This window comes from Clarias gariepinus, chromosome 22 (assembly GCF_024256425.1).
Source record: "Clarias gariepinus isolate MV-2021 ecotype Netherlands chromosome 22, CGAR_prim_01v2, whole genome shotgun sequence".
Classification (NCBI taxonomy): domain Eukaryota; kingdom Metazoa; phylum Chordata; class Actinopteri; order Siluriformes; family Clariidae; genus Clarias; species Clarias gariepinus.
The window spans coordinates 9,447,949-9,469,877 of NC_071121.1; the positions used below are offsets into that span (position 1 = coordinate 9,447,949).

General features: G+C 36.1%; 1 protein-coding gene across 1 annotated transcript in view; it reads left to right on the top strand.

Annotated features, from left to right (window-relative positions):
- Positions 1-21,929, top strand: part of spen (spen family transcriptional repressor) — a 41,309-nt gene that overhangs the window by 8,399 nt on the left and 10,981 nt on the right. Inside the window, exons 3-10 of the mRNA XM_053482491.1 lie at positions 2,438-3,064; positions 16,730-16,887; positions 16,996-17,196; positions 19,251-19,402; positions 20,950-21,075; positions 21,343-21,456; positions 21,540-21,653; positions 21,760-21,860. Of these exons, the coding sequence (XP_053338466.1) occupies positions 2,438-3,064; positions 16,730-16,887; positions 16,996-17,196; positions 19,251-19,402; positions 20,950-21,075; positions 21,343-21,456; positions 21,540-21,653; positions 21,760-21,860 (1,593 nt within the window). The remainder of the gene's footprint in view (positions 1-2,437; positions 3,065-16,729; positions 16,888-16,995; positions 17,197-19,250; positions 19,403-20,949; positions 21,076-21,342; positions 21,457-21,539; positions 21,654-21,759; positions 21,861-21,929) is intronic.

The window sequence follows — 21,929 nt, forward strand, 5'->3', positions numbered from 1 at the left end:
TGTTCTGCCCTGTGTATTTTAGCTGTTCTCTAACTCCTAGTTTAACCCTGTGTCTTTCTTTCCTTTTCCCCCACTAACAGGCTGTTTCTGATAGCTATTGGTAATCTCATTTTGCTCTTCCGTCTCTGTGACTCTCCCTGGCTCTTTGCCCTTTGCTCTCTCCCTCATAAATTAAAAGAAATGGAAGCTAAAGAAAAATTTCAAATGGCTAGACTGAAATGTTTATGGATATGAATGGAGAAGAGGACATAAGAGCTGTGGAGTGTTGATTGGCATGATGCAGCACTTACGTTTCTAACTTAGGGGTTTTTGTTTGTTTGTTTGTTTGTTTGTTTTTGTTAATTTTTTCTAAATTACAAAGTGAACTTTGTAATTCAGGTTACACAGGGTCAAATTACCAAATACGAATATTAAATGCTAAACAAAGCCTCCAGGATCCAAATCCAAAATTAAAAGTTTAAAGATTGATTTTTATAGTATATGATTATATGATTTGAATAGTATTTTAATATTATAAAAATGTTTTATTATAAAATATAAAAAAGAAAAAAAGTTTGGTAATTGCAAAGTACAACAAGCCTAAATACATGTATTATTCTAAAGCTAGTTTCTCTGTCAGTACTAGTACAAATGATAGTAGAAATTAAATTTACATTGTGCAAACTTGATTACAGTAACTACCACCGTCTTTTACACAATTAACACAATATTTCCTTAAAAAGACTTCTCATGAGACTTTTCAAGTGGACTTTTCCACTTTTTCAACCTGTCTCATTAAATTCGCCAAACTCTGAAACTATTAGCATAACCTGCTAAATAATTAATTGGCCTAATCTTTTTTTTTTAACCAAAAATGTATTGTTATACTAGATGTGCCAATGAATTTGCGCACATGGAATTTAATTGCATACTCAAGTGCGTTTAAAAAAAATGTACATCTGTTGAATTTTTATGCGTTTACCGTGAAGTCCGTGGAATGAAGGTGTGTGATCGCGTTTATTAAGTAGATTTTAATTGCGCACTCATAAGCGTGTGTCGAAACAAAGACTACATGTTACTTAAAAAAAAAACATTTGAAATTCGTTCATTAGTTTTTACGTAATGTGCGCACAAACAAACAGACAAAAGTTTCTAAAAAACATCCTGATTGTTCTATTACTTATTATTATTATGTCCCCCCAAAATAATTCTTCTTAGATATATTTAACTTTTACAACTTTACAGTTTTATTACATGTATAAGAAAAAAAAGTAGATAGTGCTTGATAAATTACTAATGTTACTACACTATGGTTGTCACCTCAGTGTTATAGTGTTATAGAGTTATAGCCTGCATATATCTGACAGCATGTTTCATATCTCAAACTGTCACACACGTTTTAACAAGGTTTTATGAGCATGAACTTTGACTCATGTCTCTGAATAGTGCATTATATTGACCCAGTAGCTTAGATCATTTACCAGTATTTCTTTTTGCGTATTTAAATAAGAAACCCCTAATCGTGGTTAAAGATTTGTTTCTTTAAAAGTAAAACACAGTAGGTCCACAAGTACACATTTAAAATGCAGTTTGTCTAAAACAACTTAGATGTTGTATAATTGTAAAATAATAATAACTTCTGTGATGACAGTGCTGTTCAGTATCAGATATCCTTAGATGTAGATCATTTATTAAACTATACATAAACGCTTGCCCAATTCTAATTTGCAAAGTGTGACTTGCCGATTTTCTTTCTGTCCAAAGAATCGTTTCAACTTTCCTATAATGTAAATTCAATTGTGTGTACATAACTTTTATTAAAGGTTACAGGACTATTTCTCACTTTTAAAAAAATCTTAATCTATTATTAATAAAGAATAAATAAATAAGTAAACAGAGCTTTTTTTACACAAATAAAATACAAATGAAAAGAGGGACAACAGCTAAAAAGGCAAAAATAAACCTCTATCATGTACTGATACATGAGAGCTAATTTGCTCCCTAGACATTTGTCTACACATGGCCGTAGCCTGCGATCACCAGATAAAAGGCAGATGCTTTTATTTTCCACAGACCGGAATCTTGTGGGTAATTGGCACAGAATCAGTTATATCTAAAGTGATTAGCCATTTTCGATCGGTGCATCTTATATAAAAATTATTTATGAATATACAATGTTACTTTCACAAAATTTTTACTAAATATATAAACTAAGTAATTTATTATGTTTTCTTTTCCAATTCTTTGAAATGTGACTGTAAAACAGCCTCACAGAATAACATATTAACACAAATATAATAAAAACAGTATTATAGCACACCCTGTATTTGGATGAATCTAAATAAAAATGCATGTTACAGTACCTGACACTCATATTAGATAAATTAGTAGTTCATACCATAATAACATTCCTCTCATTCTCTCCACCCATCCTCCATCCTTCTTCATGTCTTCTTAGGGCTTCGGAAAGCCGGGACCGCACTTATGATCACAGTGCCTATGGACACCATGAGCGTGGCAGTAGCAGCAGTAGTTTTGATCGCCAACGTCACTACGATGCAGAGTATTATCGGGACCCACGGGACCGAAATCTTAGTGGAGTTGTTAGCGGGAATGCTAGTTCCTCTAGTGCAAGCACCGGAGGAGCCCCTTTAGTGATCACCGGAGCGGCTGGCGCAACAGGTTCAAGCAGCAGTGCTGCTGGGGGAAGCAGTGCTAACACTGCTGGAACAGGAAGTGGGGGATCCACAGCTGGTGGCGTTAGCTTTTATGGATCTCGATGTCGGAGTCCTGGTCACTTTGAGACTACAGAAACACGCTACGAGGCCCGTGGGCGTGAATCATATACACTGGCGAGCGTGGTTCATAGGGATCTGTATCGGGAGGAGAGAGGCAGGCGAGGAGATAGGACTTACTGCCACAGCCGAAGCCGGTCTCCACATACTTCACAATCACACAATGTTTCACCACAGAGGTTGACCAGCCCAGTTGCAAGACCCCCTCATTCCCCAAGTGGCTCCGGCTCCCGTAGCCGCTCTTCTAGCTCGGACTCGGCCAGCAGCACCAGCAGCAGTGGCAGTGGCAGGTCAGTAAAGAAGTTTACAATGCATCGGATTACAGTGCTTTAGTGTATATTTTCTTGGATATTCAATAACTGTTTGATAAAACCTTGCAACCGTAATGTCTATGTTGCTCATTTACTTTTTGATCCAGTCATCTGTATCATTTACTGGGTGGGTTGTTCTGCTTTATTTCCAACTTTATTATAACTTTATTTTATGTTTTGCTCTTCTCTTTTTGGATTTAGCCATCACAGATCACTATTTCTTCTTATATTGCTGGAAACATGAGCTAAAGATGTTGCACGCCGATGAGGCTGTGCAGTCATGGTGGTTGTAGGACACAAACCTAGAACAAAGATATACTAGAATACCTTGGCCATGTGTTTGTCGGAAGCAATAGTGAATCAGTGGCATGTGTTGATAAGCTAGTAATAACCTCAACAAATCATGAAGGTTTTTTAAAACAGTTTAGTTGGACTTAAACTTAAAAATGAGCAGTTTCTCAATTATGTTTTGGCTTCCCATACTTCAGCAGCACAGTGGCTTATTGGTTAGCACTGTCGCCTTGCACCTTCCAGGGTCAGGGTTTGATTCCGACCTCAGGTCAAGTTTACAGGTTCTCTCTGCACTTGGTAGGTTTTCTCCAGCTCAAAGGAGAAACATGTTAGGCGGGTTTGGCTAATTGTCGATCATAAATTGCTCGTAGTGTGTAACCCCTTAAATAACTGTCATAGAAATAACAAATATATCTTCATAGTGTCAGTCGCCAGATGTTCTGGGTGGCACGTGAGCTGACCAAAATACAAATACAAAAGCTCATACTGCAAAGATTCAGGAGTCTAGCACATGACTAATTTGATTATAATATAACATGTTATTTGCACATTTTGTCACTTTCACTGTGTTGCATGGCGCGAACTGTGGATGGTGGTCAGGAAGTGACTTTTTACACCCGTTTTACACTCTTGCAACTCTCAAAATGCCTTGGGTTTGTGTTTATGCTTAAATCGTGCAGATCTATAAATCATGAGTAACAAAAAGTTTGTCATTATAGGGTATAACATTGTGAACCTAATAAGGGCCCACAACTGTAATACATCATGTAGCACAAATCTGCAGCTTTTACTGTAATAATACTTGGGAGATGGGGGGAAAATCGATTCATTCGTAAATCTTGATTTGTTTGGGGGGTGATTCATAATAGATAAAAAAATATATTTTTACATTTATATAATAGAGATCCACTGATTAATCGGCCAGTGACCAAAATTGGCGGGTTTTAGTTGAATCAGCCATGACCAGCCAATCAGCCATAGATTTTGTACTTAGTGAGGCAATAGACATGCATTATTATGGCATTTCATTATCAAAAGTTGCACACAGTAAAAGGCTCCGGTCAATATGTGAGAAAATTAGTCTCAAAATCAACTCAGTACGCACGTTTACACTAATCTACAAACACTGCAAGTGCAAATTAGTCTTGAAAATTGCACGTTAGAAGCCCCACATGCCCGTGTTAGAAGTCGCTACGTCCAACTTAGTAAAAATGTATCTTTTTGTTTAATTTAAAAAAAATTTTAGGTTAAAATCTTATCTTTACAGCCCTATGATTTTTAAGTGCGTAAACACATGCTATAGGAAATAGACTACAAATTACTCACTCATGTGAAATTCAGTTGCGTAGGTGTTGAATAAAGGTCAGGTATGAAATGTTTGTGATATGACTTAACTTTTTTTAAAGGTTCAAGGTCTTAAAATTGTGAAATTTGGGAAAAAAAATTATATTGAATCAGAATATTTATAAAATGGGGATATTTGGAGAATCGTAATATTAATTTAATTGGCACTTACGTAGATATTGTGGTAATATCGTATTAAAAAAAACTTAATACATTTCCCAACAATGTAATAGAAGTTACTATAATGTTTGATTTGTTCCTTTTTCGGGAAGGTTAAAATCTTCAGCTTTCAAAATTGTAACTTTCCACAAATATAATATTACAGTTATGGTTAATGTGATATGTTTTTAAGATTTTTACATAAAAAGCTGCAGATTTGTTTCTAGGCTGTTATTACGTTGGTGTAAAAAACGTCCACTAAGTTTCCTACTTTGAAATAAAAACGTGTTATATTGATTAATAAATAGTTAGTTTTGTGGTCTACCTGGAGATCGTTATGTCGCGCCTGGCCCGGGACTAAGGCAATCTAGTGTAGTTCACGTGAGGTCAATTCTGTTGAAGTCAATCCTCTTCATAACATAAGTGTCACATGCGATACAAGTGGTGTTTATCTGTTTATGTGATTCTCTGGGGAAATACTCTAAACTAGAACGCTATGGACTTTCCCCATTTCGTCTGTTTTCCCAGAGGGATTTTGTACATCATAATAGTCTAGTGATTGCAAACAGCCTGTTTTCGGCTATAAAAATTAAGTAATTAATCGCATTCCTGGATGATTCCTGCATTGCTGAATGACGCGATTCGCTTGCGTGTATTACCCTGCATTCAGATCACGCAGCATACACAAGCTCACTTATTTACTTGACAACAATCCCGGATTGCTGTATCAGTCAAGGTCACTGGTTGCACTCAAACAGTGTAACACAAAACACTATTAAATTACAGATCAGGCCAGAGATTAGCAAATGATTTAGTTATACAACTCAGTCACTTCTCGTCTCTCCTATCATTTACATCAATATCATTTACATTGAGGTGGAGATGGAGCTAAACAAGCTAACCAGTAATCAGGAGTATGCTGTTATTTTTATGCTAAAATCAGATTTTATTTTTGTTCGCTTAAACGCTCACTTATTTTATAAAACTCAAACTCTTGTCGTGCTCACACTGTATTTCCTGTGTGTGTTCAATATCACAACACGTACAGTATCAGTCATAAGCTTTTTATTTTATTTTTTTTACATTCTGACGACCTGTTTCTGATAGACTCCTTTTAATGTTTTATGCGTACTGGTGTGTCAAACACCTATGCGGTTTGACTCGCAGTGAGACGCGGTATTAGGCCCCTCGAGACACCACGAGGTTCCGCAGGACCGATAAGCTTCCACGAACACCGACCAAAAAAGTTTATTTTTCTGTAAGTGAAGATTGGAAATGTAATCACCATGCCAAACTCACGGTTAATTGCAATGAGGCCATCACGTAAATCTGTGTAGGTGAGATACAGTAGGGGTGTTGCACTTTATTCAGTTGTTGCATTTATCTTGGCATAAATTAATTGTGCATCTGTGTTATTTTTATCAGCATATGGTAAATGTCTCTCACATACACATGCTAAAAACTAAAATACATACTATTGTCTGATCAGAGACAGATTGGGCTTCTAATTGGGCTGTTACACAGAGCAGAAGCTGCAGAGGAGTATACTGGATGTGTGTAAAGACTGAGCAATAAACCCTTTGGCACCAATAAATTTACACTGTAAACTATATATTTAATAACAAACTACCTAACATGGTTACGTTTACCTTATGCTGATAAATTATTATTAATAATAATAATAATAATAATAATAATATAAACTAACACGTTATGAAGTTCTGTAGAGTGTCCAAAATGCACAAGTGCTACTTATTACTTATGTTTATGTTTTAATATGTTTAACAACTTTTCACTTTATTTAAATTAAAATAGGTAAAGGTGACTTTTATTTTAAGTGCAACCAGTGTTTTTTCTAGAAAGAAAAAAAAAATAGAGAGAATCACGTGAGAGAATCGCGTAGGAAAAAAATTTTTGATTCACATTCTGTCAGGAATCGTGCAGCCCTAACCCCAAGTACACCTTGGTTTGTCCTGGAGTACCATGAGGAGGAGTAACACACCTAATATTACCAGCAAATAATTTTGAATGGGAGTTTGAGTCATGGCTGTGCAGTGGGCATCAAATTGGACAAAGTGGATGTCAAATTTGCAGTATGCAAATTTTTTTTAATGACAAACCTTATTCGCCACTTACTGTATGTACAACGCAGCGTGAAAATCACTCAACCACCTACAGCTGAAGCTCAAGCCTTAATCTGACTGAAGCAGCCCAGATTTACCTTACCGCTCCATGCATGCGGGCTGACAGTGAGCGACTACTCAGCATGGCTGTACACATTCTGTATGATAGACTTTCACAGAACAAAAACACAGAAATTCTGATATTTATAAAGAAATGCCTGCTCTCGCTGCTTACTAATGAGTTCCCATGATTGGCCTGCCAGATACGAAGTGACTATTGTGATATTTGTGTTTATTTAAATTGTGGCTGAAACATTCCTCGAGTAACTTGAGTAATTCGATTACAAAAAATGATCAAGGCAAAATCTTCTGCCTCGAAGCTTCTTTCAATTAATTTTAAAAGCTTGCGTTATGTTTTTGCGCAATTGTTTGTTTTGGCGTTCCGGATGCAAGCTGTCAGTAGACACCGACAAAGAAGAAGCGCTTACGTCACCCACAAAGCGGAAGGAGACGCAAACAGTTAGCGGTGTATGGATTTGATGAAGTGTTCTGTTGCGGGATGCAAAATGGAAGGGAGCGATAAAAATATCAGCGAGCCACAAGAAGAAGGAAACCAGCAAGAGAAAATGACAGAAATTGTCAGTAAAGGCTTATATTATGTCTTAACTGTAAATTTAGAAACGTTTAGTTCTGAAAGTTAAGTTGCACAACTTAGTGTTTTTGTATCATTATTTATTTTATTGTGTGCCTTAGTTTTTTTTGATGCTTAAAGTCAGAATGGTCAATTTTTTCCTCTCAAGTCGAGCATAGGTAATTCTATTGGTTTTAATTTCTTTATAATCTACATTAAATAATAACAGGATGGAATAAAGTGGAACCTCAGCATACGAATTTAATTAGTTCTGTAGGCGAGTTCTTGAATTGCGATACAAATGTTTCCATAAGAAATAATGTAAATGCGGATAACCCGTTCCAGCCACCCAGAAATAATTCACTATAATTGCAGTTTTGCATATTAAAAATCCAAGCATTCCATGTCAAGAGTTCTCACAGTAAGTCGTGCCACTACGCTCGGGCTCAGAATAGAATAGACCACCCACACCACCAATCTGTCAACACAAAAATGCACGAAAAATCACTTCGCTTTTAAACGCATGCTTAAGGTAACGTTGGTATCGTAGGTTGACTCTTTCGAAACATCTTTTGCTGACTGAAAAAAAGTTCGTAAACTTGTAAAGCTTAGGTTTGCATATGTTGCCTTTCAATAACTTGAGATCTTAATTGTATTTCTGCACTGGTGCTTAGAATAGCAATAAATAAGGGTGTGTGACGAAAACCCTGATCGGAGCACCCCATTAGTTGTGCCTTTGGGGCCCATGATTCTGTCGCCAGTCTACTGGTATATATTTGATAGTTAATTTTTATGTCTTAGTGAATTATTTCTTGTAATATTGATGAGCTGCAGTGTCAGTATTTGCATAGAACTCCATAGTCATGAGGTTATTTGTTTATTATTGAGGTTTGCCTGACATGGAGTGATTTTGTGAAGCTTCCTCGACACCTGTGTAAGATGCAAGATTTTTTTTCTTGCCCACTTGGCAGTGTGGGTGTAAAGTCCCCCACCCCCGTGAGATCCAGCTAGAACTGGAAATTTCTTGCTACTGCTGGATTGCTGCCCACTCCCACAGCCCAGCCTCTGTAAGCATTGCTTCCGACTGACTGAGTGTGTGTGTGTATGTGTGTGTGAGAGGGAGAGGGAGAGATGGGCCTGTGGGCAGTGCAGAGATGTAACCGAGATGACAAAAGGAAGCTGTGTGTATAGCAGAATATCCAGGAAAGGTTGTTCCCGGTTAATTATTAATGCTAAGACACACTACTATTATTGCTGAGACACTACATTTGGTGTCATATGTCTGGGGAAACCTAAATGGCTTTAAAGAATGTGTGGCTGGCCTTTAAATATTCTGCACCAAAAGGGGATATTCCTTGATAATTTCTCTTCTATTTATTTCATGAGCAATAGGCAATTTTATTTACATAAGCTAGGTCCTTTATTTAGATCAGGCCTACAAAGCAGTTTGAAGAAGAATGAAACCAAGCTGTGAACTGACTCTATTTTACAAAAAAAATAATAATAAATGTGGACTCCTTTAAGATCCTTATGGTTATCCAAATAGTGGCAAAGTAAAATTAGGTTTTCAGGGCGGTTTTGGTAATTTCTAAAAAAAAAAAAAAAAAAGATCAAAGCCAAAAGTCTGGACACCCCTTCTAATTTCAAGGCCTTTCCTTATTTTTATTTCTTTTTACGTTGTAAAACAATGCTGAAAGCATCCAAAATATGCAATAAGTTTCTTTTGAACAGTTGATATTGAAATGTATCTGCTACTTACTGTATGCTCTGTAAAGCCTCCAATTTGAGGTGCTGTTTGGTGTTTGGTAATTTTTGAGGCTGGTAACTCTAAATCAATTTGATTTGGCTGGTGCCTTGGCAGGTGCCAAGTTTTGCTGGAAAATCTCCATAAAGCTGGTCAGCAGAGAGAAGCATAAAGTGCTCTAAAACTTTGTGGTAGACGGCTGCGCTGAATTTGGACCTGATAGAACACAGTGTGTAGCCTACTGAACCAGACTGAGAGCCCATTGCGAAGCTCAGGAAACCCTTGCAGGTGTTTTGGGTTAATTAACTGATTAGAGTGTGACACCATTAGTCCGTGAATTTTGAATCTTTTCACAAAATTTCAAATTCAAATTTTCTGAAATACTGAATTTTGGGTTTTCATCAGCTGTAAGCCATAATTATGAATATTAAAAGAAATGAACACTTGAAATATATATTAGTCTGTGTGTAATGAATCTATATAATGTATGCCAGCAGAGGACATAGCTCCCCAAACCACCACTGACTGTGCAGACTTTCACGTTGGACCTCAAGCAACATGGATTCTTTGCCACTCCTCCCATTCTTCAGACTCTGGGACCTTGATTTCCAAATGAAATGCAAAATTTACTTTCATTTAGTGGCCCACTATGCAACAGTCTAGTCCTTTTTGTCCTTAGCCCAGGTAAGACGCCTCTGACGTTGTGTCTCTTGAAGCACTGACTCCAGCTACAGTCCACTGGGAATCTCCACCAAATTCTTGAATGGACTATGTTTCACAATCCTCTTAAGGCTGCGGTTATGTCTGTTGCTTAGGTACCACATTTTTTCCTTCCATTCCACCTTTTGTATCTCACCCTCCATGTGCCGTGTCTCCATGATTGTGTAGCCTACCGACATCTGGTTATAATATACGAGTTTCACTTTTTTGGAATGAAATACTGAAAAAAATCAGCTTTTCTATGATATTCTAATTTATTGAGATGCACCTGTATATATGTAATAGGGCTGCACGATTCTTGGCAAAATGTAAATCACGATTTTTCTCCATGGGAATTGAAATCTCAATTCTCTCACCCGATTCTCGTTCTTCCAACAGAAAAAAAAACATTGATTGCACTTAAGAAAAAAAAAAGGGTTTGTCTGCACAGGACTTCCAACTTGCTTAGATTTAAATAAAAGTCACTTGTCCCTATTTAAATGTAAATAAAATGAAAAATTGTTAAACATAAATAGAATATTAACAGTTATACATAAAAAAAACTAATAATTATGCATTTTGGACATTCAGACAACTACAGGACTTCATCACTATGTTAGTTTTTATATGATTATTTTATCAGCAGACGGTAAATGTAACAGTTTTGGGTAGTTAGGTAGTATTAAAAACATAGTTTACAGTGTAGAATTTATTGGTGTCGAAGGGCTTATTGCTCAGTCTTAACACACTTCCAGTATACACCTCTCTATCTTTTGAGTCTCTGTGTAACAGCCCGAATCAACATGGCAGGTTTTATTATCTAATAATTTAAGTTATAGTCTAATTAGAACTGCACGTGCCTGTTTCTGATCAGACAGTAGTATGCAACAATCGATGAAAATGTAACACCCCTATCTCACATACGCGGTTTTGCGCAGTGGCCTTAAGTACGGTTTATCACGATTCATTGCGAGTTTTGTCGTAGTAATTACGTTTCCAATTTTTCTGCATGGAAAATGAAACTTTCAATTTTTTTTGCCCGGTCTTCGCAGAACATCGGGCAGTCACTCGCACTCGCTTGTGGTGTCAAACACCACGTCTCACCCTGAGTCAAACCGCGTAAGTGCTTTGACTGTGCGAGTTTGAGTTTGATGGAGTAAGTGAGCGTTTAAGCAAATAAAAATAAACTGGGTCAAAAAATCAGGGTGCAAAAGTCAGGGTGAGTTTTTGTCATGGAAATAGCAGCATAGTACCCCAACTCCTGATTAATGGTTAGGATGTATAGCTCAACCTCCATGTTACAAGTCATGTGAGTGACAGCGGAGTAAGGAAGAGAGATGAGAAGTGATTGAACTAAATGATTTGCTAATCTCTGTCCTGACTGGTAATTTAATAGCGTTTTTGTGTTACACTGTTTGAGGTCAACCAGTGATCTTGACTGATACATCAATCCGGGATTATTGTCAGGTTTATTGTAAGAATTGGCGTCATTCAGAAATGAGATCACACGTGTATCTGAATCGAGATCGTGATTTTTTTACCGATTAATCAGTAGCTCTAATATGTAAATTATTTATAAATTGTTTATAGGTGTTAGTCAGCTGTGTTATTTTTTTCAGCTTAGATCTGAGTCACTTTCATATGTATTGGATACCTATCCGATATGCGGTCATGTGACCTGAACGAGAACAGGCAGAACGGAATTCAGCTAACTAACTGCTTGCCGTCCTCCAGAGCAAAATCTTAAGCATTTTTTTTGGTAAACTTGCACCATTGTTTGAAATTAATGACTGGTCGCACAAACTCATAATGTGTTTTAAGCCAGATTGTGTGAGCAGAGATGTACCGATGTGCACATGCATGTTTTAAAAAAAAAAAAAAAAAAAAAGACAGACGCATCCAACTTAGAGTCAGATAAAAGTCACTGTAATTTTAAATGTGAATGGTCATGACATGCAAATCTGATCTGATCGGCTTTTGACTCTGACCTCATGCACATACCAACTATCCACTTTCTCTGCCAGATCTAAGTCTTAATGTCCTGAATGTCCTGATTTATGTCCACTCAACTAAAATAATAGTTGGATAAGTAACTTTCTCTTTTACTTTAAAGGTTTTGTAACATCCCTATACTGTTACTGGCCAGATAATAACAGACAGTACATACATAATGCCAGTACCATACTTCACTTCCATTGATTTTTATTCAAGCTGTAGATCATGTTCTTGACAATATAAGTAAATCCACTTAATTGCTTTAAAAAGGAGTTTTGACTATTTTGCATTTATTCTTTTTTTTTTTTTTATAAATCGTCCCATGCAGCTACCAGCACTGCTACATATATTTGTAAGTAAGACTTATGTAGAGAGGCGTCAAGGCGACTTGTAGCAAAAACCCAGAGACATCTTTTACGGTGTGAGATAAAAGGTTTTTGCAATAGCTGCAAGTAACATCAACAGACAGAATCTTGGCTTGTTTTATGTCAACTATGCTGATATGCAGATGTTCAGCCATGTTCTGTTTTTCCTGGACTAATGCCTCACGGCATGCACACATTCTTGTCACAACCGACACATGCTTTTACAAAATGTTTGACAGTCAACACTAAAAATTTTTAAGGTGCAGCATTTCCAGTTTAACCACAGCCTTGATTTGCTTGCTAGGCCTATAAATCAAGCTTCCAAGGATTTGATTATCTGAGTCTGAGCTCTTTAAAAAGCTGATATTTTCCATCCCAGTGGCTTGTGTAGCAGTTTCTTCTGCTTGCAACTCTTTGCTGTGGTTTCGAGGCAAATGAAATTCTTAGCAGTATTTGCATAGCCTTTATGGTGGGAGTCACATAATGGCAAATGCCTAATGAAAGTCAAACATCTGACAAGTTTAGGGAAAATTTAAGATTGTAAGATTACTTACGCTACACTAATGATGCATGGTAAACTAGGACTGCCGCGGTACTTGGATTGAATGTTATCAGCATTTTTAAGAAATTATTTATTTTATTAAACAATGGCTATTTTAGATTTTACATAGGAATCTGTCTTTTTAAGGACAGTGCTGACAAAAGTGATGTTGCAGTAAATTTGTGTGTGTGTGTGTGTGTGTATGTGGAGTAGCAGGAAGCAAGTCTGAGTGTTTGTAATATGACCCACGGCAAGTGTCAAGTGAGCTGAGAGCAGTGGTATAGAGAGCAGACCACTTTTTTTATCTTGTTCAGAGACTAGATTTAAATGCATGGCAGCAGTTTTAGCAAGACCTAAACTTGTGTGTGTCTAGTAACGAGTGATAGCATGTCAAACAAGCCAAACATCATTCGCACAAGCATCCAGACCTTCCGAAGTACCAATATGTTTGCATTTAAGGGTGATTCCCATCCCTAATACAGTGGAACCTCAGATTGCGAGTAATGCGATTTGCGAGCGTTCCGCTAGACGAGCAAAGATTTTTAAGAAATTTTGATTTGAAAAACGAACAAGTCTTGGTTTATAAGTACCAAGTATCATGTATCCCACATGCACTTTTTGTTTTGACACGTCACATGATCATAACCAATCGTTTCTCTCTCTCTTGCGCTGCGGAATTGTGCGTAATCGCCTGGTTTAAGGGATAAGCGATATCCGTGCACGTGTGTTCTGTTTACTATAACATTGTGACCATGTGTGTGCACGTAAAACTTCTTTTATTTTGTGTTTGTATGCGTGTGTGTACAGCGCACGCGTACTGTTTATTATAACACGTGACGTGTGTGCATGCGTGTAAAGCAAAAGAAAGTCTCATTAACAAGGTTAAAGATCCATTTTCATTCTCTCCCTGTGTCAGCATGCCGATCTGTGTGTGCGCGTAATTTGACACCGTGCCCCTTCACACACACACCCACACTCAGAAATCACATACACAGAAACACTCCTCTGTCGCAATTCTTTTCAAAGGTAAAATGCAGGTTGATTTGTTGTTTTTTGTTTTTTTACTTTACAGCATTGATTTTGTTAGCATGCGCTCACACGAGACTTATTAGCGATGTTCCTTGCTAATTTTTCCGATAAAACATTCTTTCAGTTAGTGTGTGTGTGTGTGTGTGTGTGAAACTCAAATAAGAGAGGAGTAAGTGTACTGTGTAAGACGAGAAGAGGGGAGGAGCTGCTTTCATCTCTCCTCTTACTTTAGCTTCATACACATACACAAGCACACACACACACCCACACACACACACACATACACAGCGTCTGCCCGCATAAACGAAAACCCTTATCTGTTGGGATTTATGTTTACTTTTTTAAAAGGTAAAGTGCAGGTTAATTTGGTTTTATTTTTACTTTATATTTTGTATTAATTATTTTTACATATTTATTTTTTTTGTCTGTGGAGCGAATAATTTGTGTTTCTATTATTCCTTATGAGGGAATTCGCTTTGATTTACATGTTTTGAAATACAAGCCCGCTTCAGGAACGAATTATGCTCGTAATTCAAGGTTCCACTGTATAGAGAACTTGGCAATACTATGCCATAGCATAGCAGTATGATTTTCCAGGTATTGTATTTTATTAACAAATGAAAATGATTACCATAACTTTTTCCCCTCAACTACAGAAAGTCTAGTGAGTATTTAAGTATGAAAAAATATCAAAATTTAGCCACATGTACAGAGCTGAAACTGCTGCACATAATTTCAGACAGTACATTAAACATTACAATATGATCTTCATCAATACACCATATGATGGTGAAAAAAGCTGATAGATATGTGATTTTGAAAAAAAAAATACTTTTTGTTATTTTAAAGACTGATCGACACTGCAAGGCAATGCAGAAGGTAGTGTAGGTGCCTTATACATTTCTTGGGGTTGCCAGACCACACATTAAGAACAATATCCATAGTCTAGTAGTTGGTACATTATGACAAAAACATAACAAACTAATTGAAACATATCAATACCTGAAATTAAGTACCAATGCCATTGCAAACCAGAAGCATAACTTCTGGTCTCAATTTATATATGAAAAAATAGATGGAATTACTCTCATTTTTTAAATTGTCTTGTAGATTACAGTGGTGCCTATACACACAAGAAAAGTTTTCTTCTTTTCTACTGTGACTTGTCTTTTTGTGGGAAAGTGTGAAAAAACAACACCTTTTGTTTTCACATTTTGTATTTCACACCACTAACACTGTATTCAGCAACTAATCTTCTACTGACTCATTACTGTTGATGATGTTAAAAAAGTTGTGTAAATGGGTGAAGGGTTTTAAAGCAAATATTGCAAACAATGGTTCTTGTAAATAAGAGCTATTTAAAAGATGCTTGAAACATTATTTGCACCATTTGCGCTGAAGGCATCAATCTCTTTACATTAATCTTTTTTAAACAGTTGATGTTGAGAGCTCTGCTACTTATGCTTTGTAAAGCCTTCATAACGTCTCTAATCTGAGGTTCCATTAATTAATGATTTCTAAGGCTGGTAACCTGGGATTTTCTTCATGAGGCCAGCTTCATCATGGTACTTGATGGGTTTTGCGAACACACTTGATAATACTGTCCTGTTCTTGCAAGAACTATTCCAGAACAGCTGATCTTTGTGTCTTAAAATAACAACTGACTGTTGTTATTGCTGTTGCCATGTAATTACAGGAAATATAATTTACAGGAAATGGTAGTAAATAAATCAAAACTTGTTTTCAAAACTTTGACTGGTGTGTCAAAACATTTGATTGGTACAGTATATAAAAAAACGAAGCCGCTGGAATTTGTATGAAAGAAGAAGTAGGTGCATCAACCAAAGTCCTCAGAAGAACTGTGGGTGGTTCTACCGGGGGCTCAGTAAAATTTCGTAGTTAATTTGTTTATAAAACTACACAAGTTATACCTGAAACTAAAGGGTCCTTAAATTGTGCTCATACCAAGTACTGACTTTGTTTAATTGATTTTTATATTTTTATTTACTGAGCTTTATATGTTTTTTGTTGTTTGTTTTTTAAAGGCATTTTTGCTGAACAGCATTTATTTGCATATGCCTAAGACTTTTAACAGTACTGTAAAATAACACCATAACAGAAGTCAACTTGGGGTTTTATTTCCAAATGCAGGTTTTCCCCATTTACAGAATGGTGTTAAATAAGCATGGCTGTGCACAGCATCAGTAATAAACAAACTAAAACTTCCTACCTGTGGACATACAACATTCACCCAAGGTAGCAGTGTAGCATGTTGCAACAAAATCAAAAACAAAATCAAAACAAAGTTGGTATGCAAATGCTACCAAATTAATATCCTAAAATAGATGTTACTTTTTCTTTTATCTTAGCAAAAGTAAAAACTGAATTAACCCTTCATGCTGTATTAAACCACCGAATTATTATTTAACATTATCATACTACTATGATTTTTTTAAATATTAAGCTGCTTCCATAGAAAATTGTGATAATAGTCCTGCACATTTTGAAGGGATGAATATGCTGAAGATGATTACGTCAAAAGAAAACTAAAAGAAAAATCAATAAATGAAAATGAGAATGATTACAAAATAAGGATTAATGTGTTGTGTTATTTTAATCTTCTCAAGCTCTGCAATAATTTAAGTTTAAGTTTGACATAAAGTTTAAATGTTGAATAATTACACTGAATATAAACATGTTTTTTTTTTTTTGCTTTAAAATAGTGAATCCAGTAGCAGCTCCAGTGACGAGTCTCCAGCTCGATCTGTTCAGTCAGCTGCTGTACCAGCTCCTTCTTCTCAACCTCTGCCTCCACTGGATAAAGATGAGCCGCGCAAGAGTTTTGGTATCAAAGTGCAGAACCTTCCTGTGCGTTCAACAGGTAAACTTTTAAAATGATTCTCAGATCATGTCGCTGAAGGTAAACGTTTGTGACAACTTGAAAACTTTTTATTTAAATTTTAATGGGTTTTTTTTAACGAAATTCCAGATACAAGTCTGAAGGATGGTCTTTTCCATGAATTTAAAAAGCATGGAAAAGTGACATCAGTTCAGATTCATGGTGCCTCAGAAGAAAGATATGGACTTGTCTTTTTTCGTCAGCAAGAGGACCAGGAAAAAGCTCTAAGTGCATCAAAGGGAAAGCTCTTTTTTGGGATGCAAATAGATGTTACTGCTTGGACTGGCCCCGGTGAGGTTTTTTTTGTTTGTTTTTTTGTAGCATTAAGGAATAATAAAGAAATTTAACAAAGAATGTTTAAACGTATACAGACAAAATTATTTTGTTTCAGATAAATCTGCTAAAAAATACGGTTTTAATATTTAATATTTCAGTATAATATTTTATTAAACTGCATTGTCTTGTCAAAAAAAATAAATCATACCCAATGCTATGTAATTTTAATATTAGAGATCAGTAATAGACAATACTGTGCAAAAGTATTGACCCACCCCTGATTTCTTTATATTAAATTAAATGGAATAATGTAGATTAAACTAAAGAAATGCGAACAATTTTTTTTTTGTGACAGACTACAAAGATTAAAGATACAATTTATAAAGTGGTTGTTTATGTAACAACCTTAGCAGCAACCTCATTTCCCCACTCGTCTGGTCCAACCACTCCACATTACCAGTGCTGATCATCTGTAATCATTTGCACCAATTTCTCCGTTCATTCCTTAAGTTAGATGTTTTTTTGTTTGTTTGTTTGTTTTTTTACACTTTAATGATTTATAGGTCATTATTTGACAAACATTTCTGTAAAACTTGTCAGGTACAAGGACCTGACTGAAAATGAGAGACCTTTAGGAAGCCTGGGGAACTTTTCCTCAAAACTAAACTAAAAATTAAAATACAAGAAAGTCTGGCTCTTTGGAACCAAAAATATGAAGAAATGAGGGGTGGCTCAAGACTTTTGCACAATACTGGATAACCGTTTATCATATGAAATATTTCACAAACATTGACATATTGTTCTTTACATGATTTCACAAAATGAATACAACTTTATCATATGTATGTACAGTGGAACCTCGGATTACGAGCTTAATTCGTTCCGGAAGTGGGCTCGTATTCCAAAACACTCGTAAACCAAATTTTATTTTCCCATAGGAAATAATAGAAACTTAAATTATTTGTTCTACAGCCCAAAAAATAAATACATAAATATAATTAATACAAAATAAAACAAATTAACCTGTACTTTACCTTAAAAAAATGTAAAATTAAACCCCGACAGATAAGGGTTTTCGTTTGTGCATGCAGAGTGTATGTGTGTAAAATGTGCGCGCACGTGCACACACACACACACACACACACACACATTAACGGATTGACCGTTTTTAAAACCATTCAAAAATTAGCAAGGAACATTCCTAGTCACACTCACGTGAGCGCATACTAACAGGATCACTGCTGTAAGTAAAAAAACAAGAAAAAACAAATTAAACAGCTTCTCACCTTTGAAAACAATCGCGACAGAGAGATGTTTGTGTGTTTATTTGGCAACCTGAGAGGAGGGGGGATGAAGGGGGGCTCGCTCGCGATTACGGCCCCTTTCTCTCAGGTTGCCAAACAAACACACAAATTCTCTGCCTTACACAGACTCAAACACACACTCTCAAAAACACTGCAGGCACTAAGACCCAGCAGGGGAGACAATGGGTCTCGGCTTTACAGCTCCCCTTCTCTCAGGTTGCCAAATAAACACACAAACTTCTCTCTGTTTTCAAAGGTGAGGAGCTGTTTAATTTTTGTTGTTGTTGTTGTTGTTGTTGTTTTACTTTACAGTAGTAATCTCGTTAGTATGCACTCACGCGAATGTGACTAGCGATGTTCCTTGCTAATTTTTAAACGGTTTTAAAAACGGTCTCTCCGTTAATGTGTGTGTGTGTGTGTGCACGCGCACACGCACATCTCACACACACACACACACACACACAGCGAGTGTGTGTATTCACCCAGCAGGAGAGACGATTACCTACAATTCTGCTGCAAGAGAGAGAAAAACCGTTGGCTCACTTGTGATAACGTAACGCTCGGTGTTATAACAAGAAGCGCATGCGTGTAACATGATACTCGGTGCTCGTTAACTTAGACAATGCTCGTTTTTCAAGTAAAAAATTATTAAAAATTGTTGCTCGTCTTGCAAAACACTCGTAAACCACGTTACTCGTAATCCGAGGTTCCACTGTATATTGCAGCATTTGTGCTTATTGTCTGTATATCTGTTTTTGCATGTAGAGACCGAAAGTGAAAATGAGTTCCGGCCACTTGATGAACGGATAGATGAATTTCATCCGAAAGCTACACGAACACTGTTCATTGGAAACTTAGAAAAGACCACAAGCTACCATGACCTGCTCAACATTTTTCAGCGCTTTGGGGACATTGTCGTAAGTTGAATTTTTTTTACTTTTTAAACAAATTAACATAAAACTTTGGAGTCTTTAAAATGTGTCCAGCTAACATACTGTACAATTTAGCTGTTATCCCTAAAATTCCTTTTTTTGTACTTATGTTCCAAATAAGTTGTTTCAGAGTCTATATTTTTTAAATGCAAATGAGCTATTCTGTTTGAGTTCTCATTTGATTTAAGGCATTTACCAGCAATTTTACACATTTCTGAAACATCTTCTTTTAACTTGTTTAATGATATAAACATTTTTATAAAACAACTAAAAATGCAGCCTAATCTTCTGTCACATTTTAAGGTTAGCTATATTAGTAAACTAGTTAGCTGGCATGCTAGGATTATTGTAACAGAAGTTTGAGTTACTTTTTGTAAGGCAAAGTTTTATTTCCTTCTGGGTATAAAATGTCTGGGACATGTTTTTCTGTTACAGTGAGCTCTGTAACTTTTATAAATAACCAGGTTAGGATTGAGAAGGCAATCAAATTTACACACTTTCTCTGGTACACACTGACTGTCACTTAAAAATGACTAGCATGAAGATTTATTCTGCTTTGTCATGCAATATAAGCTTCTGGTAGTAAAATTTGCCTCCCAGTATAGCTAAATTCAACAAACCAACTTGCTTAACTTTATAATTAGCAACTCTTACAGCATCAGGATCTGAAGTCGAGTCACAGACAGGTGGAATAATTCCACATTTAAACTCCCCCTAAAACAGTGGGGATAGCTATTAGAATATGTCCACTGAAAATAAAAGATAATTTCTTTACTCCTTGGGAGGGTGGGAGTTTAGTGTTTAGTTTTTTTTTATAGTGAACATCAGAGCATTGGCAGTTCCTTGCTTTTAGCTGTGACAGGCTGTGGTTCCCTCCAGTCTGCTGTAGGCAAAGTAAAAATGCCGACTCATTGGATGAACTGAGCTCCCAGTTGGAGAAATGCCTTTGTCAAATTCCTACTACTTTATTTATTTCATTTATTAACTTTTTTTTTTTACAAAAAAAAAAGGGAAAAAAAGAGGGGATATTTTTTCCTCATATTTTTGTGTGTATATTCATACATACTGGAAAATACTAAAATACTAAAATATCGGACAGACACAACAGCTTCCCACACAAAGTGCATGCATACTGTATACGTATTATGTTATTTCTCTGCTACTATACTATTTTATGGTGCTTCCACCGTGTTTATTATTAAATGCATTTATAGCCTCAAAAGTGTGCTCTTTCATGGTCCTGTGGTACGCGCACAGCACATTGACTAGAGTTTGAATCCCACTCAAGCCATGAGTTTGGTATTAATAATGTTTTAAAGTCATTTTGCAACATTGTGTTATGAGTATTTGTTATCCTATTGTTATGTAATTAACATTGTTCCGATGTCATTTCATCAAAGTAATTTTAGACACAAATGTTGTCTTAATGTTTATAACATTGCCAAATGTTTTTCGATGATTTCTTGAGTTAACTGAAACTAAAAATACTTATCATTATTGTGATACATGTTTGCCTCATCCATCCTCTGCAGGATATTGATATAAAGAAGGTAAATGGTGCCCCTCAGTATGCCTTTCTGCAATACTGTGACATCGCTAGTGTCTGCAAAGCAATAAAGAAAATGGATGGAGAGTACCTTGGGAGTAATAGGCTAAAGGTGAGAATGTGTACCTTATTATTAAGTCTGGAAAAATATTCAAGAGATCTGTTGTTGCTTTCTATAGTTGGTCAAGTTCAATCCACTCATCTAACATAGGTGTGTTGTTTTTTATATGACGTGGTTATGTAATACAAGTCTCTCAGTCTATAATTGTTTTTATAGAAATGTGGTGGTGATTGGACTGGATAGTACAGCAGCCTCATCTTTGCGTTTACATGTGACATCTAAAAATAAATAACAATTATTGTTTTCTTTGTTTTACAGTTAGGATTTGGGAAAAGTATGCCTACTACATGTGTTTGGTTAGATGGCCTGGCTTCCAACATTACAGAACAGTATCTTACAAGACATTTTTGCCGTTACGGACATGTTGTTAAGGTACTCATTCTTCTTAAGAATAATCTCAGTTTAATCTTTTAAGTGGATCCTATTTCTCATTCTTCATTTCTTGGCTTCACTAGGTTGTATTTGACAGACTGAAGGGAATGGCTCTAGTGCTTTATAATAATATTGAATGTGCACAGGCTGCAGTAAAGGAAACCAAGGGTTGGAAGATTGGTGGTAACAAAATTAAGGTGCACAAACAAATTTGGTTATAACATGTCTTTACAGTTAACTTACATTTAATGTATTTTTCATTTGCAGTTTTAGTGTTTTTAGCAATTGATATTCTTCTTTTAGGTTGACTTTGCCAACCATGAGAGTCAGATGGCTTTTTACCGTTCAATGCAGGCTTCTGGCCAGGACATCAGAGATTTTTACGATATCCTTTCTGACCGTCGGTTAGTGAAATTGTTACATCATTTATTTTTTAAATGTTAGGTTACTATAATAAAAAATGTTTTAAAAAC